Below are 19,648 nucleotides of genomic sequence, written 5' to 3' on the forward strand. Positions count from 1 at the left end.
GGACTCCAGGGATGAAGTTTGGGGAGCAGGGTCGCTCCGCCACAGACTCACCGCGCCTGGGACACCTGGACACAGGCCACCGCGGCGGGGAGGGGTGAGGGTCCAGGGACCACGGCACTTGGCGCTTTTTCGGGGGCTTTCGCGCGGGACCGACATGGGAAAAGAGGGGGGGACAGCTGGACGGCCCCGCTCCCCGCGACAGGGAGGGTCTTCCAGCTCCGGCGCCCCTTCCCTCAGAGGAGCGGCCTCTCCTGCACTTGTCTGGGCACCGGAACTCGAGACAGTTCGGTCCACAGTCAGCCGGGGAGCCAGCTCCCGGGACGGCCCAGAAAGACTGAGCATGCGTGGAACGCACCGGGCGTGCAGTCCCGGGAGAGGTTAGAGGTCGTGAGGAACATCACCGCGCCGGCATTCCACAGGAATTAGCTGCTTTGGTGGCTCCACAGGGCGAGTGACGGCGCTAAAGCACTAGTGTGCGGCTCCCAGGAGTTACACCCGCTCCTCCCACGCCATCCCACTCCTTTTCCAAGGCTCCCGCGGCCGTCAGAAAAACCCGGAGAGGCGAACCACTTTCGCTTCGCACGCACTTCCCTTCCCGGGCCGGAAGGGAAGGGGGGGCAGACGAGCATCGCATGCGCCGTTCGCAGGCGGCCTCTGGAGTGGAGTCGAGTTGCCCGTTTCGTCGGCCCGGCCGGAGTGCGCCTGCGCGGTCCCCGGGTTCCCTCCACCTCCGCTTCCCCTCCCCCTGTCCCCCGCGGGGCCTCTGGGTCCGGCGGGACCATGTTCACCAGCACCGGTTCCAGTGGGCTTTGTGAGTACCGGACGCCGCCATCCTGGCTGTCCCCTACACACCACACTGGGTACCTCCCTGAGGAGGCTGGGGGCAGCGGGGACTCTCGGGGTTGCAGGCGGTTTGGGGGTCGATCTGCCGTCCCTGCGCCAGAGCCTTGGTAGTTCTTGCCCGTGGGGGGCAGCGGACACCGCCCCCATTTCAGCCTGGAGGGGTCAGTGGGGACTGAGTCCGCCGCCAGCCCCCCACCTGTGAGCCCCAGGTGCGACACTCAGATGCTCCTGGGGCTGCTGCCTGTGGGCTGGGCAGTTAGGGCCGGGCTGGGTCGCCCTGGTCTTCTGGCCCGGCCCTCTGCCCTCAGCGGTAGGTTTGCCAGCTAAAAAGAAGAGGCTGTCCGGGTGGAAGCGATGCTGGAAGCCTGCTCCCTTCCCAGTCACCTTGCTCCATTCATTTAGGCTACAGAGGGACCGAACTGGCTCTCCCCCGGATGCAAATTCCAACCTCTGCTTCAGGAGCTGACCCCTTAGTTTTACTTAGATTTTTTTTTTTTTCTCCTCAGTCTCTCTTAGGAGTTTTTAGACAAACAAAAACTGATTAAAGTACTTGAAAGTGCAAGGAAGTTTGGAAGTAGTTTGGCACGAAAGCAGAGACATTGCTGCTGGATGTTGCTATATTTTACTGGAGTGTCAGCTGTGGAGTGTCAGCAGATAGAGGGCAGAGGAATATATATAGCCTTTTAAACGACTTTCTTTTTCTCATTGAAATGGCTTAATTGACTTTTGATAAGGTGGACTGTATATTAACTAAACAGCACTGAGATTAAGCACTGATACAGCAACAGTGAATTGTTTGAATAGCTATAATTTTTGCAATTGCTTGTCACTGTTAACACTTCATATCTCTATCCATGTGAAGTTAATCTTACTGAGTACAGAGGCAGTTGACATTTCCAAATATTAATGATCTGTTGTGAATGTTAGGAATCTTTTTCTGAGAATACATATCTTAGCCTGGGAGTAAGTTAGTATCAGGGCAACAGGCATAATTATAAATCTTCCTCACTTCTCAACTTCTCAGGTTTTGAAGTGGGTTTAATATTTGTGATTTCCCTTGTTTCATACTTAATTTGATTTATGGCATCTTTCAGGCATTGGCCTCAGATATGTTACAACTACTAGGTAATTAATCTTCCCCAAACTACCCTTTGGAAAAAGAACATGACTGTTGAAACTGATAGTCAAGAAGGTGGTGTGATTTTCCTGGGATCTGTGAGCCATACACTGGTGGATATGAAATTAATGGTAGAATTCTTCAATTTTGTTTGTTTTCTTTCATTATTTTGACCTATCCTTCCTTGCTGACCAAAACACATTAAAGAATTAAAAAGGCAAGCAAAATCTGTTATTGGTTACTATGCTGTATTAGCTATTATGTTTTCAAAGTGTATTCAGATTTGATACAGGGTGACTCTGGGGAAGGTAGTAATATGTGATTACCTATGGCACATGGTTGATGAGTATTGAATTCGCCAAACTGCTACCTAGGGAGAGGCCTAGGCCAAAGGCTTCTCCTTAGCTGTCTTGCCCTTTTTCTAAAATAAATGTATCCACAGCATAAGAATTGATGGAATGGCCATTCCTCAGAAGTCCATGTCTTTTTTTTTTTTAAAGGAACTGCATTTTTTTAAAGTTAATTAATTAATTAATTTTTTATATTTATTTTTGGCTGTGTTGGGTCCTCGTTTCTGTGCAAGGGCTTTCTCTAGTTGCGGCAAGTGGGGGCCACTCTTCATCGCGGTGCGCGGGCCTCTCACTATAGCGGCCTCTCTTGTTGCAGAGCACAGGCTCCAGACACGCAGGCTCAGTAGTTGTGGCTCATGGGCCTAGTTGCTCCGTGGCATGTGGGATCTTCCCAGACCAGGGCTCGAACCCGTGTCCCCTGCATTGGCAGGCAGATTCTCAACCACTGTGCCACCAGGGAAGCCTGAAGTCCATATCTTATATGCTCATTTAACAAACATTTTGAGCATCTTGGAAACTGCGAGGGGCTGGGAATGTGACATTAGACAAATCTTGGTCCCAGTGTTTGCAGAGCTTACAGTGGTGTTTAGGCACTGATTTTCCAAGACTGGTCTTTCGGCAAGTCTGGGTGGGAAAATTTACTTTGCTTTGAAATTTTTCTTTGCAATGCTCCCCACTGAGAGGGAAGTGATTTCCTTTAGATAAGTTGTGTAGCCCTTTGGTAATTCAGAGTTCTGATCCTGAGTAAGTGTCCCGAGGATGAATAATCTGCCTAGCAGTGCCCCCAGGGATGCTGAATAACGTTCTCTTTTTAAGGGAAAAATCCTAGCCATTTCCTACCACTGACGTATTTCCCACATCTGTGACTAGTAGATAGTGTATTTGTGTTATACTTGCTTTCCTCCCTCTCTCACTCGTTCATTTATTTATTCAACAAGTGTCTGTTTACTACCCACATAAGCCACACACTGTTCACGTATAGAGGATAAAGTGGTACACAGGATGAAGGAGACCAACATCCAATAAGTAAGTTATGTGTTTTCACATGGTGATAAGCGTCATGAAGAAAATCTGAGGGTAGTGGCATAGACTGCGGTTATGGAGGACTTTAGCAGGATGCTAAAAGAATGCTAAGGATGCTGCTTTAGCAGGTGTGGTCAGAGAAGATGTTTGGGAAGGTGACACAAATGGCGTGAAGGAACCCACCTGTCAGTTTTTGTTGAAAAGTGTGCATCTTGCAGAAAGAGAGCAACAAGCACAAAGACTCTCAAACAGGCACAGCAGGGCATTTTCAAGGTATTGAAGAAAGCTGGTGCTGCCAGGGCAGTAAATCAAGGGCAGGGCATTTGCGACCATGTCTATGAAACTGTATTGCTGTCTGCCGTGTCAGGTAATTATGACTGGATAAAAGTGCATAGGAATCGTGTTCATGCCTTATTTTAGACCCTTGCTTAGAGACGAATGCTACCACTTAATTACGTGTTGAGTAATAGATGTATCATTTCTTACATTTGATAGTAAGTGTTCCCATGACTTATTCACTTCACAGTGTATTCACTTTAACATGGACTCAACCAACATGAATTGTGTGTCTGTTGTATTCTAGGTATAGATCCCACCCTCAAGGAGTTCTGTGTCTAGTGGGGAAAAACTTAAAAAAAGAAATGAAACAGCTTCTGTACTGGGTGCTGCGGGTCTATGGCAGCCGTGGGCTGGGGAGGGGAGGGGCATGTAAGACTTGCAGCGTGGGCGATATCTCAGCTGATGTTTGAGGGATGGGTAAGAGTTGGTCAGGCATGCAAGTGGGGAGAGAGCCTCTATGAGGGGCAGAGCCTGGGCAGGGCCTGGCCGAGAGGCAGGAGGTGATGAGTTAGGGGATGGTTGCTTACAGCTGAAGGGAGCAGTTTCTGCACAGAGGTGTGCAGTGACGTCATTCAGAGGGCTGGTGAGTCGAGAGCTGGGGATGGAACATGAAGAGGGAGAAGAGGAGGTGTGGCCACAGCTGCCCCTGTTCAGGAGCACAGCCAGGACCAGGTGGTAGGGCAGAGTCCTACCAGAGGGCAGAGTCCGGGGAGCAGAAGAAGGTGAAAAGCTAATAGAACGCTAGTTGGGAAGGCTTCACGCTGCTGTGGCAGGCAGGACAGATTATTGGTGCGGATGTGAGCAGTGTTTTCCATATGCTGCCTGTGGCATGGCCACGCAGAAGCAGCTATGGAACTTTCTGAACGTCCAGATTCCTGGGTCCCATTCCCAGAGAGTCAGATTCAGAAGGGCTAACGTGGGACTCAGAAATCTGAATTTTTAAAACATCGGGGGGAGATTCTAATGGACAGACTTAGGTCAAGGCAACAGGGTGGCCAGCAGGAGGGGCCCAGAGAACAGTAGACTCCAGTGGGAGATGCTGACAGCCCCAGTGAAGGTGGTAGCAGTGAGGATGGACAGGATAGAAAAGAGGGATTCTAAAGATGTGCAGGCAGGTAGGCTGTGTCAGTCAAGCTCATTGGACTGGAGGAGAGAAAGAGGCGTTGAAGGTGACTTGGGGTAGACGGGTGGTGTTACTGTTCACAGAGGCAGGGAGCGTAGAGAGGGAGGAGCTCATCTGGGGAAAGATGTTTAATGTCCAGGGGCTTGTGAAGCCCAGTGGGAGATACCCAGGGGCCATCTGGAGAGAGGGAGCTGGCCTGGACATGGGCTGTTAGGTGGGAGTTAGGCTGTGGATGTGAATGAGGACGCTGGAAGCAGCGAGTAGAGCTAGAAGGCTGAGGACAGAACTTTAAGCAACTCCAATCCAGTATTTACTGCGTGGTGGAGAAAGAGGAGCCAGCAAAGTAGGCAGAAGTGGGTGTTTCTTTAGGAGAGAACTGTCTTCACCCAACCTAATTTGATTCGTCCTCTTTCGTTGTAAACAAACTCCTGCAGTTTCTTCGCACTCTCTCATGGTGACTCTGATCACCAGACTCTTGATCCCCTTGTCTCCAGTTTACAGCCCATTTCTGGCATCTTCCACATCCAGTCTGGAGACCATAGTTAATTACCCGCGTTGCATTCCCATCAAGACCCTCGGCTGTCCTGCTCTCTCATCCGGCAAAACCCCAGCCTTGTATTAATGTGTGGTGTCCAATCCAAGCTGAGTCCTCGGCGCGATTGCTCAGTTACATTTCTTGGATTTGGTTGTCTCCCTGTGCACTTCCCCTGTCATGGTCAAGACTGTTCCCACTCTTAACCCAACCTAAATATAAGGGCCATCACCTGGGCACGTCCTCTCGCTAACTTGTTTGTATCCACACCTGAACAGTTGTTAGAGACTTCCTAATGTAGGTGATGTTTGAGCTGATTTTTGAGTGATGAGTAAGGGTTTTCAGGCATGTGAACTTAGTTCCTGTTTTCCAATCTAAAAGGATGAGGCACCCTTCTAACTGAGGCCCACTCTCCACCTAGTCTTAACTCATTCCTTGCTGCCTTGTCTAGTGACACTCCCTCCTTGTCTCTTTACCTGCCATGCATTGAAGCTGATGCTTTTTCCTGTGGCTCTTCAGGGACCCCCAGAGTACTTCAGATCCCTCATCTGTGGAAAGGAGGTAATATTATTCCCTATTTTATCGGGTGGTTTGTGAAGATTAAAAGATTTACTCTGTGTAAACTCCTAGAGTTTTGCCATAGTAAGTACTCAGGGTTAAGTATTTTTAACTGGATCCTTCTTTGGGGTCTGTTCTTAAAACTACAGAAGCATAACCCCTCCATCCATTGACCGTTTCTTTGTTTCTTCTTCCCAACCAAGCTTCTTGAACTGTGTCTTCACTTTTTTCGCTCTCTCCCGTCCCCTCACTCTTTAGCCCTCTGCAGTTAATCAGCTGTTTTTTGAGGGTCACCTGCTGTGGCCTGACGCTCTCTGCAGCCTGCTTCTGCTCCCCCCACCCCTGACACCACTGAGGACGAGTGACCGGGGACTTCCTTGTCAACAGATCAGATGGGTGCCTCTCAGCCCTTATCTTAGTGGAATGTTCTCTCACACTGGCCTTGATGAACACTTCTTTCTAAAATTCTTTTTTTTTTAATTGAAGTATAGTTGATTTACAATATTAGTTTCAGGTGTATAACATAGTGATTCAATATTTTTATGGGTTACATTCCATTTAAAGTTATAAAGTATTGGCTACATTCCCTGTGCTGTATATTACATCCTTGTATTCTATTTATTTTACACCTAGTATCTGTCTAAAATTCCTTGTTCTTTGACTTTCTCTTCATATCTCCTGACCACATCTACTTAGTTTTTCACATCCTCAGGGTCTACTGGATTTGGCATTAAGTTATTGTTACCTTAAGAAGAGTAGTTTCAGTGGATTATTAAAACCAAAACCTATTTTTGTTGAGGTACGGAGTGAACCAGAGGTAGAGAGTAGAAATAGAGTCGACCGTTGGGATGGACAGCTGGGGGTCTCAGGGAGACACAGCTGGAGTCATCCCTTTGAAGACTCAGATGGCTGTCAGTACCCAGGATACCATGCTAACTCAAGCCCCACAGCCCTGAGGTGGGAACCAGTACAGACTTACCAGAGTGAGAAATAAAGTTCACAAATGAGCTAGAACTTTCCCTGGAGTGAAACTCGTTTTGATCCAAAACATTAGTTAGGGAGCCCAGAGTCAGGTGCAGTTAGGGGAGGTTGATGAATGCGAGGTCCAGCGGTGGCAGCCTATGGTGAGGACATTCGTTTCGCTCTAGAGATGGGTGAGCCACCAGGACTGGTGGGTCATTCAGGGTCTGTAACGCCCCCCTTCATTTCAGCTTTAGGGTCCTGCCTCGGAGCCCGAAGGCTCTGTCCCCAGCATCATCCTGAAATGGACACTTCCACACTTTCCCAGCGCAGCTGTGGTTGTGCTGCCAGGAAGGACCAAACTATGTTCCGATTGATATAGTCTTTCTTTAGGTATGTACTCAATGTGTTGAATACATAACTTGTGGGAGATGATTAAAATAAATCTTTATTTTTGTCTCTCACCATCTCTTTAAAATGCACTCAGCTTGGAAAGCTTTTTCCTTTTATGAGAAGGCATCAGGCCTTATGACTTTTTATTCACTCTTCAAGTTATTGATTCAACAGCTGTTTAATGAGCATGGCTCATTAAGTGAAAGACAAAAGGTGCATTCAAGTGGCAACGATCTTAGGGAGTAGAAGTCACAAAACATAGGCACAATTTAAAAATTAAAAGTATCCAGTTCAGTGTATTAATCAGCACTCAGCCTTCATTCAAAGGTAAAACTTTTTCTCCCTCTTTCTCCGAGTTAAGATTTACAGTTGGCAACCACTTGCTGTCAGAGAAAGTGGTATAGTTGGCTTCTGTCCTTTTGTGTCCCCTATGACCCCCCCCAGTTTCCTGTTTCTGACCTTACTGGGTTCTAGATGAGGTGGAGTGGGAGGAAGAAGGAATAGTGAGGAACTAGGACTGTTCTTACGTGGCTCTCTGAGCCTGGTATGTGGTTAAAGCTGACTCTGTCCTGTGGGCTTTTTAGAGTCTCTTGGGAGGCGCCCATTCCGGCTGCTCCCCTGACCTGGGGGGATGCATTGTTATGCTGGTGGGCTTTATTTGGTGTCTTTCATAGCTCCTAGGAACTTAGGTCCACCTACAGTTTCCTCCTTCTAGGGCCTGTTTGGCCTGCTTGAGGACACTGCTGGACTGATTGAAAGATGACCCCGCCGTTGCCTCTGGCCTGTGGTCCACCTCTGCTCTGCTGGAATTGCTGATTCTTTGCCCTGGTCATGCATTCTTATCTCATTGATCAACGTGGCTTCTCCTGCTGCTCTCTAGAAACCCCGGTACCCGGCTCTCAGGGGTCACGTGTTCATCTCACTGAATAGGCCCTTTGAGCCCCACGCACGGCTTGACACGAGGGCCTGGTTTTATGCACGGCACGTCGGTGCTTCACTCCACGCGTCTGCCTCATAACGTCCTCTCTTCACAGCAGAGAACTCTCACCCGTCCACTCACTGTTTATATTCATGATGTGACGGAGAGGAGTCTCGGCGTCATGGGACTCCTTTTGGTTCTCTTTCTTTGTAAAATCTGCATTTTGGTGTGGAGTCTCCCTTTGGTATGCAGCAACCCTTGTATTTCGGTACCTCAGTGGAAACTGCAATTTTACCATCTTGTTTTAGTTGGATTTCTGTTTTGGGGGCCAAGAATCATTTGGCTGGCCTCTTTAGAGTTGACTTTAGAATTTATATATTTCTGCTGTGATTTCATTCTTTGTTGTAGTAAAGGATTAACTCAGCAGGCCTGGGTTGCCCAAACCCCTGTAAGAGTTGCCTTTAATGCTTGACTCTTGGGGATAAGCTATTTCCCACAGTTCTTAAGTTTGGGGGGAGTATATCTTTGAAACTCTTGAAGAATACAGTACTTTTTATGCAAGAATTTTGATTGAGAAGGAAAGACAGGTATTAACTAGGGAAAGGCAAGCTTGAGGGAGGATGCTTTTAAAAACAATGTTTTTCTTTTCAGTCTAAAAGTAAGATTAACCACATTATAGAAAGTTTGCAAGATAGAGAAAAACCACAGTTAGCATTTCAGTTAATTTTCTTCATCTTTTTCCCCTTATACATTTATGTTCTTATTTTAAATGAACTGATTTTGTTATTATAAAATGAATACATGTTCACCAAAGAACATTCTGAAGTCTGGAAAAGTAGTAGGAAGAAATAAAAATATCATTTATTGATATCTTGGTGTTTATCTTCATACTTTTTTCATTGCAAAAATGAATACCCAAAGAAATAATTAAAAATAAATTGATCACACCTGAATACTTGAATACTGTTTTGTAACTTGTTTTTATTTCATGCAGTGCTCTTAAAATGTAATCATTAATGACTGTGCATATTCTGCTTTTTTCTCTTTTGTCATAAGCATTTTCTTAGTACGCTATTCTTGCAGTTAGGTTGGTGCCTCCCTCCTTTTTTTTCTATTGTAGTAGCACTGAGAGCATCTTAATTTTCAGATATTCCTAGAAGTGAAAGAAGATTAAATGATGAGTATTATCTTATAATTTTGATACTGCCAAATTCTAGCCCCAAAGAATGGTACCTATAACTTTACCAGCAATTTAAGGGAGAAAAGATTGCTTTACTTAAGTTATTACATTTAATTTTCACAGTAAGTCTAGGTATTGTTATTCTGTTTTTTTTCTGCAAATGAGTATGTTGAGGCTCAGAACATAATTTGTCCAAAATCACATTGCTAGTATGTGGAAGAGCTAGGATTTGAACTCAGGTTTGCCTACCTCCAAAGCCTGTATTCTTTCCATTGTGCCATGCCACATTAAAGAGACTAAAATGATGTGAATTTAGTCTCTTTAAGGAAAATGGCTAGGAGCAATGGCAATATAACTTCTAAGCCTTAGGAAGAACATCTGGGAAAAAGAATCATAATGTAAACAAGAGTTCTACCTATCTCTCTATAATTTTTCAATCAACAGCTAATAAGTGTGAGTTATTATTTTACTTATGTAACACTGTAACTGGAAACTTTACTTATGTAACACTACTAGGCTCTGTCTAAGCAGGTTACATATATTAACTCTTTAATTCTCAGAACAACCCTACGAGGTAGTAGGATTATTTTCCCCAGTTTGCAGATGAGGAAGATGAGGCCCAGGCATTTAAGTAACTTTCCCAGCGTCATATAGCTGGTGGGGAGCAGGACTAGAATTTGAATCTAGTGTGGCTCCACATTGTGGGTTCTGAACTAGCGCACACTGCTGCTGCTCAGACTCAAGGAAGTTTATTCACGTTTCTCTCTCTTGACCACTGGGGTATTCGTAGGCTCATGATGAATATAGCAGCTCTGCTTAGCAGTGGAGCTTATTTCCCAGCCCTTGAACACTTATTCTGGGTCCTGGCAAGTTGCTTTTTATTGCCCCCCCTTGTGACTGCTGCAGCTGGTTCCTCATGTGTCCGCCATGTTCCTTCTTTCAGTCCATGAGTCTCCCTCTTTCTTCCTAAAGCAGAACCAAGATCCAGTTTTGCTTTTACTAGAGATGTTTTATGTCCTAATTAGAATCTTTTTGTAGGAGCTAATGCACTATTGTTGTTTTTATTTGCACGTTTTTCTTTCTCCTTTATTATTATTATTATTATATTTCTCTTCCCTTATTAGTCAAGTTATTATCTAACTTCTCCAACTTTTTCCATTCTCAATTTGTGGCAGTATCAGTTTTAGTCACGAAGGCAGAACCTATCTTAAATCAAGCTACTTTAAAAATTGCATTTCTATGGAATTTTAATAAATACAACCTGATAAAGAGTATCTCATAAATAATTTACTCCAGCATTTTTGAGGTGTGCTTTCTAGAACACAGTGGTACTGTGCAGGGCTGCTTAACATTTATTTTTTAATTAAAAAATTGTTTTATTTTTAAACCCCCAATTTTATTGTTCAGTTTATTTTTTCCAGCTTTATTGAGATATAATTGACAAAAATTTTATATATTCATGTTGTATGTGATGTTTTGTCTTTTGCATACATTGTGAAATGATTACTGCAGTCAAGGTAATTAAAATATCCATCACCTCACAGTTATCTTTGTGTGTGTGTGTGTGTGTGTGTGTGTGTGGTGAAAATATTCAAGATCTACTCTCTTAGCCAATTTCAGGTGTACATTATTCCTACCTATGGTCATCATGCTGTACATTGCTTAAGTTTTAACCCTCATTTAAATTATAATTATAAATGAAAATTATCATTTAACCCTCATTTAAATCATGATTCTCTTTCCCAGACATTTTTCTTAAGATTTTTATAAGTTATATTGCCACTGTTCTCAGACATTTTCCAATGCTTATGTTACCTTAGTCCCTTGAATGCAGCATGATACAGTGGAAAGAGCACAGTATTAATATTTGGAAAGTGTTCTGAAGCCAGGATGTCCCTAATGTTGTTTTTAAAGATTGATGATAGAAATTAGTACTTCCAAGGCTTATGGGCCCTGCAGCAAGGAAATTTAACTTTTTATTAACTCGTTGTTTCTAAGACTTAGTGGGAATGGTTTTCATTATAGAAATTTGGGAAATAAAAGGAAGAAACATAAAATTCCATTTCACTGTGCTGCCCAGACTTCATCCTTAACATATTGGTGTTCTGTAAATTTTTTCATATGTATGTATGTAAACAGATTTAAAAGCAAAATTGGAGCTACATACAGTTTCATATTCTGATTTTTTCATTTAACCTTAAATGAATTTGCCCCATGTTATTAATAATGTTCAAAGATGACTTTTAACATTTTTTTGTTTTGCCTTATTACAAAACTGAAACATGCTTGCTGCCAAAAAAATTAAAAAATTACACAAATACGTAATACAGAAAGGAATAGTCACACATTACTCTCCCACCTAAATAATCATCACTGATATTTTAGTGCTCATTCTTTTAGATTTTTTTCTGTACAGGCTAAGTCTTACCTATGCATTCTTTCTCTCTCAGGCACACACACACACGTGTTTTATACAGACATGGCATTCAAATAAACATTTTGTTGTGCTCCCCTAACATTTTTTTAGATACAGAATCATGACTTTGAGGATTACAACGTGTTATATTTCAATGTTTTTCTCCAGTTTTTTTCCCATTTAAACAATGTTATGGTGAACGTCTTTAAGTTATTGATCACATCTTTGACTTCATCCTAAAGAAATGATCACAAATGTGGAATTATAGTGTCAAAGAATAGGAAAATTTTTAAGCTCTTGATCTGTATTGCCAAATCCTTCCAGAAAGGATGTGTCACTTTACACTTTTCAGCAGTTTAGGAGAATATCTTTCTCACCAAACTCTTGTGACACTTCAGTATGATAATTTAAAATGATTATTGCCAATTGAGAGATTGAAAAATGACATTTCATTGTTTTAACCTGCATTTCTTTGAATGCCTGGGAAAGTGAACTTATTTTCATCTTTCATATTTATTGGCCATTTTAATATATTTTTGAACTGATTTGACTATTTATGTCCTTTGCCCTTTCTTTTTTTATTGGAGTGTTAGTGTTTGTTTTGTTTTTGTTAAATTGATTAGTAAAAGTCCTTTAAGGGTACTAGCTTTTGTCATGGTATATGTTACGAATATTTTAACCACTTGTCAGTTGCTTTTTAATTTTATTCATGAAATTTTTCTCATATAAAGTTTTTCATTTAAATAAGTCATTAAAATAAAGGGATTTAGCTCATAAATTGTATTTAGCCAAATTCATCCTTTTCTTTATTAAGTCCTGGGCCTCCTGAGATCTGTTAAATATTCATTTAATATTTTTGTATCTTATATTTTTCTAATTATGTAGGTAATATATACTGCTGGTACAAATTCAGGCTACCCAGAAAAGGAGAAAGTGAAACGTGAAATTCTTTCTTCTCAGTCCCAGAACAGTTTGGAGAATATTCTTGTAGATTGTTTTTTGCTTATGAATCCTGTGTGTGTGTGTGTGTGTGTGTGTGTGTGTGTGTGTGTGTGTGTAATTAATATAAGAGTAATATAAGTATATGGTAAAAATTTATATAAGGATATAATATGAATTCTCTTCACTAGCAGTAGCCACTTTTAAGTTCCTCTTTCTTTGTTTCTTCTGTTATTACAGCTTTAAATGATATATTTATGCCTTTATTGATTTGTCAACTACAGGTTCTGCTTATAGATTCCACATAATGAAAGATGAGGAATTTGCATACTTCCAACCTCTCCATGTTTTAGTTTTGGTTTGGTTACCCCTTGTAGTGGTTACATTTATAATTTTAAACAATGGACAAAACCCTTTATTTTTTGATTCATCAATTTTTGGCACAGTCAGTAGACTACACTGTGAAAATGAGAAAAATTAGCCCAAGAACATGTACTTTTTTGTCTCTCAGTTCTTAATTTGTGTTCTATGTATGTTGTGTGTTTTTATAGCCTGTTCTGTAATGATAGTTAAGCCTTCCATGCTTTTGTCTGTAGGTTGATTTTATATAGAAAATCATAACAATAGCTATATTTACATTATTATGATTGTGTATTCATTGTTGAACCAAGGTGTGTGATTGGTGTCATAGAAGAAGATAGAGCCCTAGGTCAGAAAACCTGTGCTACTTCAAGGAGTCTCTTAATTTCTTTTAATATTTCTTCACTACTTAAGTTCACACTCAATTATTGCTGTTTCTTGACCCTTGCATCATTTTCTTCTCTGAGTCTTCTGTTTTCTCCCCTGGCATCCCTCCTGCAGTAAACGTTTTGGTGCAGAGGACACGGGGGTGAGCTTTCCGGATGCTCACTTGACCATTCTTCTACATAGTGAAAGACTGGATTTGTAAGTAGCTGGTGTGGGTTTCCTCTTTATTTGTAGATAGGTCTTTGTCCCCAAGAGGTCCAAACCTCAGCTGGCAGGGCTGCCTGTAGGCTCTGTTCAAGTTTGCAGAGCTTGTGAATAGGCTGCTTTCCATATAGGGTGCAGAGGTGGGGAGCAGGAGACAGGCAAAGATGGTGAAAATCCCCTGCTGTGGGCCAGGTTAGGGGGGCTTGGCTCTTTGTATAAATCTTACTCTGAGTGAAGCTGCCCTTCCTCTTATCACCCGCCTCCCACTGTCCCACGTTACCCAGGCTGGCATCTGTTGTGGGCGTCTGAAGATGCCCGAGCTCTTTTCTAGTCTTTCTCAGCCCTCAGACCCTTACAATGTCCTCCCTAAGTAGATCGCCACTTTCTTTGGAGGGCATTTCTCGGACTTTACTTTGGGGGCAAAGCCTTTTCTTCAGCTGGGGTGGTCAAGTGAATGGTTGTGTATGAGAAAATGCAAAGGAGTGTGTCTGGGGGTGGGGTTTTGTGGAAGGGCCTGGCCCAGCTGTCACGGCAGGCACGTGCACCATTTATACGGGGGATGGTTTAAACAGGATGTGGGCTCAACACTAAGGGCCATTGAAACAAACCTAAGATAATAATTCCCTTTTCAGTTCTTTTTCCTCTTGATTGTAACAAAGAGAAAGTCTCAGTTAGCTGCTAGTCTGAAATAACCTCTCTAACAGCAGCTAGTTTCCTCTGGTAACATAGAGAACAGGAGGCAGGCCCAGATCTTTCTGCAGCAACAATATTAGTTAGAATTTAGTAAACTGTGTTTATTTTTATAGTTACCACCTACTGATGACAAAGTGACACTCGTTTTGCACTTATAGTGATATAAAGTTTCCTTTAAAATACATTTATTTAACTAAAACATAGTAAGATGATTTAAAGAAAAATATTAAATAATAGGATAGGTAACACTGGGATATAACAAAAATTGTGGCACCGTAATGGGACTGACTGCAGTTTGAGAAACACTGTAAATTATTCTGTTGGGTAATTCTGTTTGCTCATGCTCCTCTCCAGGTCTTGGTATTTACTGATTAGTTCCCTGGACTATTTGGAAGGAGGCATTTCTCTGGTGTTTTGAAGGTTCTTTTATTTCAATATGACTTTGGGAGGCGGGAAAAGTGGACAGGTGTAGGAGCCTGTCATCTTGAACTGAAATTTTGTCGAGCTGTCTTTTTGCTTTCATTGCTTTTATTTGATTCTTCAATCCATTTAGAATTAATTTTAGTGTTTATGGTGTTTAAGTGGGGTTTTTTGTCCCCACCAACCAGCCAGTCTCAGCATCAGTGGTTAAAGATGTTTAGTAGCATCTCTACTCACAAATGGATTAGGTGCTAAAGGCCGTGTACAGGTCCAAACTTGAAAGGATTTAAGCTTGGTTCTCTATTTTAGTAGGCTTTTCCACCAGACAGGAGTGGAAGAGGTTCCTTGGATCATCAAACTTTAAAATCAGACTTGGGTTTCTCCATCTTGCAGATATATGTTTTGTTTGCGTCTTTCCCCCCACTAGACCCGTTTAGTCTACATTAAACGTCTGCTGAGCAGATAACTCCCTCTCCTGCTTATCTTCTCAGATGTTCAAGTGTATGTCTTTAGAGGTATGGTATCCTTACCTGTCAATCTACTTTGGTTGATTCAAAGATTCATAGGGTCTTTGAACATATAGAACCATCCTTGGTTTGTCCTGGAGCTGTTACCGTTAGGGCAGCACCTTCACCAGCCTTGGTCCTTACGGCTCAGATTTCTCTTAAATTAGCGTCGCTCTGATAGGCGTTCACCTCAGTGATGATTCTCTAGGGCAGACTTTGAACACTGGCAGTCCACACAGAAGTGTTTTGCTTGAGCTATGTGTTGGTGGCGAGGGTAGGGGGGTGGGAGGAGAGTCACCTTCCAACATTTTAAAATTGGTATCTTTCAGACAGAAATCCAGATTCCTCTTAGCTCTTGAGATGATGGTCTGGCACACCAGGGATGAACTGTTATGTGACAAAAATCCACTGATACGCGCTTTTGGCCACCTACCTCCCCTGTTTCACTGCTACCTGCCTGGCCTCCTTAGGCACTTGAATTTACAACAGATCTTTTTTTTTTTTTTTTTTTGCCAATAACCACACATTTTCTCTTAAAAATTTTTTTTTCTTTTCTCTTACAGTTTATCGCATGGGTCTAGAACAAGCTTGTCTAGACAAGCTTTCTTTCTTTTTTTTTTTTTTAATGTCGAGTTTCTTTAGGAGTTTTTGTTTTTAAATTCCTCTACTTTTTTTTTTTTTAATTTATTTATTTATTATTTATGGGTGTGTTGGGTCCTTGTTTCTGTGCGAGGGCTTTCTCTAGTTGCGGCAAGTGGGGGCCACTCCTCATCGTGGCGCGCGGGCCTCTCACCATCGCGGCCTCTCTTGTTGCGGAGCACAGGCTCCAGACGCGCAGGCTCAGCAATTGCGGCTCACGGGCCCAGCCGCCCCACGGCATATGGGATCCTCCCAGACCGGGACTCGAACCCGTGTCCCCTGCATTGGCAGGCAGACTCTCAACCACTGCGCCACCAGGGAAGCCCCTAGACAAGCTTTCTGATTCACTTTTTCAGAGCTGTTCCTACCGTTGAATAATTTATCATTATTTATGTGTAACATTTATAATTTTCTTACTTCTTTTGGCTTTTAAAATTATTATTTCATTTTATTGTATTCCTCGTCTAATTAGCACTTTTAACAATGACTGCCTTTTTTTTTTTTTACACTTAAGGAAAGGTTTTATGTTTGTATAAAATCTCCCTAAGAAGGATAAACCCGAGTAGTGTCCAGCATAGTGGCAGGACTAAAATTAAAGTGTAGGAGCCTATTGCCACTGTTGATGACGTGCAGATCTGACACACTTTTCTCTGGCGTCGCGAGCCTTTGTGTTCGGCTCTGTTTTAGAACTTCCTTTTTCAATTTTATTGCTCGTTCTTTTTTTCCCCCTAATTCATACTGTTGAATATTTTACATATAGAATACATTCTTGTCTCTAGAGGGCAAACCTTCCTCTTTCTTGCCTTTTTTCGGGGTTCTTTTCTGGAAACTTCCTAGCCTTTTCTCCTGTTCATTTTGCTGATGAGTTTTACAAGCGTTGGTCCAGTAACAAGCGTTCACAGGCTGCCCTCCCAGGCCAGGCCCCCGGGCCACCTGTTGGGTGGGGAGTGGTCAGTGTAGCAGACGCCCAGGGCCTTCACATTCTCCCCGGTGTGTTAGGAACAGCAGCGGGTTCATGGATGGCGTACAGTGTTTTACTCCCGAGCATTGTACGTAATTGACTGTCACAAAAATAAACTTGGGACCTTTTGATTCCCAGGCAGTTTTCTGGATGTCTTTGTGGAGACGGTCACCAGAAGGCACTTGGTCACTGAGGGTGTGTTTCATCAGGTTTTCTTCCAGGAAGCTCATAGGCCCGAAGAGTAAAGCAAGGTGGATGCAGAAGGTGTCCCTTGCAGTGCACGGGTTTCTGCATTTTTGTGGACTTACACATGCTGGTTTAGCCGCTTTTTGATGAAAAAGTTTAAGGAAGTGACTTCATAAAACACCAAATCACCCCATTCTTGTGGGACCCCTGAGAAGTTTACCGAATAGTTGAGTAGTCAGAAATAGGAAAACCGATCTGGTAGGATATGGCAGCCTCTCCTCCCAGGGGTGTGAACCACACCGGGGTTTTTGACGAATATACTTTGTGACATGGTGACTTGTGGGGATGGGCAGAGTTTCTGGGTTGCTGCCCTTTCCTCCCCCCCATCCCCACCCCCTGCATCTCTCCTCAGCTACGATGCTTCTGTAACAGCCCACATGGCTAAGCTTTGCAAGACCTGTGGTTAGTATCTTTAGTACCTAAAAGATGCATATTTTTATTCAGGTAGAATTCACATAACATAAAATTCACCGTTGTAACCATTTAAAAGTGTACAATTATTGACTTAACAGCACATTCACATTGTTGTGCAGTCATCACCAACCACTCTCTAATTGCAGACCATTCTTATCAACCCCCAAAAGAAGCGCAGTTCCCATTAAGCAGTCCCTCACCATTCCCTCCTCTTCCCTGCCCCTGACAACCACTAATCTGCTTTCTGTCTCTGGATTTTTAAATTCTGGACATTTCATGTATATGGAGTCATAATATGTGGCTTTTGAGTCTGGCTTCTTTTGCTTAGTATAATGTTTTCAAGGTTCTTCCATATTGTAGCATGTGTTACTAGCATGTGTCCTTTTATGACTGATAGTTCGTTGTATGGATATACCACATTTTGTTTATTCATCTGTTGATAGACATTTGGGTTGTTTCCACTTTTTGGCTCTTAGGATAATGCTGCGATGAATATTCAGGTTTTTGTTTGAATATCTGTTTTCAGTCCTCTTGGGTATATAACTAGGAGTTGAATTGTTGGGTCATGTGGTAATTCTATGTTTAACTTTTTGAGCAACCAAAAAGATACAAGTGAAGTACTAAAAATAGTAAGAGTGAAAATCCCTTTGGACCATGGACCATGATATAAAGATATCAGATTTCCTTGTTATATATTACAAAAACTTTTTCTTTGGAGTCAGGCAGAACTGGTCCAGATCTCAGCCTAACTAGCTGTGACTTTGAACCAGTTATTTAACCTTTCTTAGCCTATTTTTCACCTAGAACATTCAGATAACTAAGTATTGCCTCAGGTTTACTATAAGCATTCACTGAGATGGTATTACACAGAAAGTGCTTTTTTTAGCACAGTGCTTGGCATAAAGTAATCCACATATAGTGTAATAATTATTTTAGGATAATACACAGTCACCATAGCCTGATTGCTATTCTTTGCCACAGAGAGATGGCTTCGTACTGCGGTCATACCAAAGAGGTGAATGACCCAAAAGGAAACACCTTAAACTTCGGTGTTTTATGTTGTCTTTACCATAGATGTTTTGCATTTTTATTTTTAGATTAATGCATTGTCTGTCGTTCTCAAAATTTGTTACATCCCTATTTTCAAAAGTGGAAGGACCCATTGTAAAGAAGTGACTTTTTTTAACCTTCCATTTGATCACTGCTTGGGTTCCTCATGTATGAACCACTTCCTGGCTCCACTCACAGGGGGGCCAGCAGATTGCTAGCGATTTGCCTTATCTCACTGCATAAGGATTTAATGAAACTTTTAACTGAGTTAGTAACTAGTTAAACCAAAATTATTTTTTCTAATTCTTAAACTATTTTCATAAAAAGTTAAAACCTCCCTTGAACAGATCATTCAGAGATTGCCACTGTTAATATTTTGATAGGTGCTTTTAAAAAACCCATGTATTTATGAACTTTTTTTTTTTTTTTTTTTTAATTTTTATTTATGTATTTATTTATGGCTGTGTTGGGTCTTCGTTTCTGTGCGAGGGCTTTCTCCAGTTGCGGCAAGCGGGGGCCACTCTTCATCGCGATGCGCGGGCCTCTCACTATCGCGGCCTCTCTTGTTGCGGAGCACAGGCTCCAGACGCGCAGGCTCAGTAACTGTGGCTCACGGGCCCAGTTGCTCCGCGGCATGTGGGATCCTCCCAGACCAGGGCTCAAACCCGTGTCCCCTGCATTGGCAGGCAGATTCTCAACCACTGCGCCACCAGGGAAGCCCTATGAACTATTTTTTAAAAAGCATTATTCAATATATAATAATGCTACTGGAAATATTGCACTTACTATTTAGGAACATCTTTCCAAAGCATGAAATATTTTTCTACAACCTAGTTCTTAAAATTTAGTATTATTCCATTTTATGGGTAGAACATAATTTATCTATTTTCCTTTTGGACATTCATGTTTCTTGTTTTTTCACTATTATAAACAATGCAGTGATGAGCATCTTTGTAGCAAAAATCTTTGTGTATATCTGTGATAATTACTTTGGGCTAAATTCCTAGATGTAGATTTTTTTTGGATCAGAGGGTTTATATATATATTTTAAACTTTTGATCAGTTTAACATTTAAT

The 19,648-nt window shown here is 42.3% G+C and overlaps 1 protein-coding gene across 3 annotated transcripts in view; it reads left to right on the top strand.

The window, feature by feature from the left end:
* The first annotated feature begins 351 nt into the window (after window positions 1–351).
* The window catches only part of UBAC2 (UBA domain containing 2), a 163,061-nt gene continuing 143,764 nt past the window's right edge, over window positions 352–19,648 (top strand). The window contains exon 1 of one of the 3 annotated variants that reach the window (XM_082366147.1): window positions 352–811. In XM_082366147.1, the coding sequence (XP_082222273.1) occupies window positions 781–811 (31 nt within the window). In that variant the 5' untranslated portion in view covers window positions 352–780. The remainder of the gene's footprint in view (window positions 812–19,648) is intronic. The other 2 variants (XM_082366145.1, XM_082366146.1) reach the window with 2 other exon arrangements.

Source organism: Balaenoptera borealis (assembly GCF_965194805.1).
Source record: "Balaenoptera borealis genome assembly, chromosome: 18".
In the NCBI taxonomy this organism is placed as follows: domain Eukaryota; kingdom Metazoa; phylum Chordata; class Mammalia; order Artiodactyla; family Balaenopteridae; genus Balaenoptera; species Balaenoptera borealis.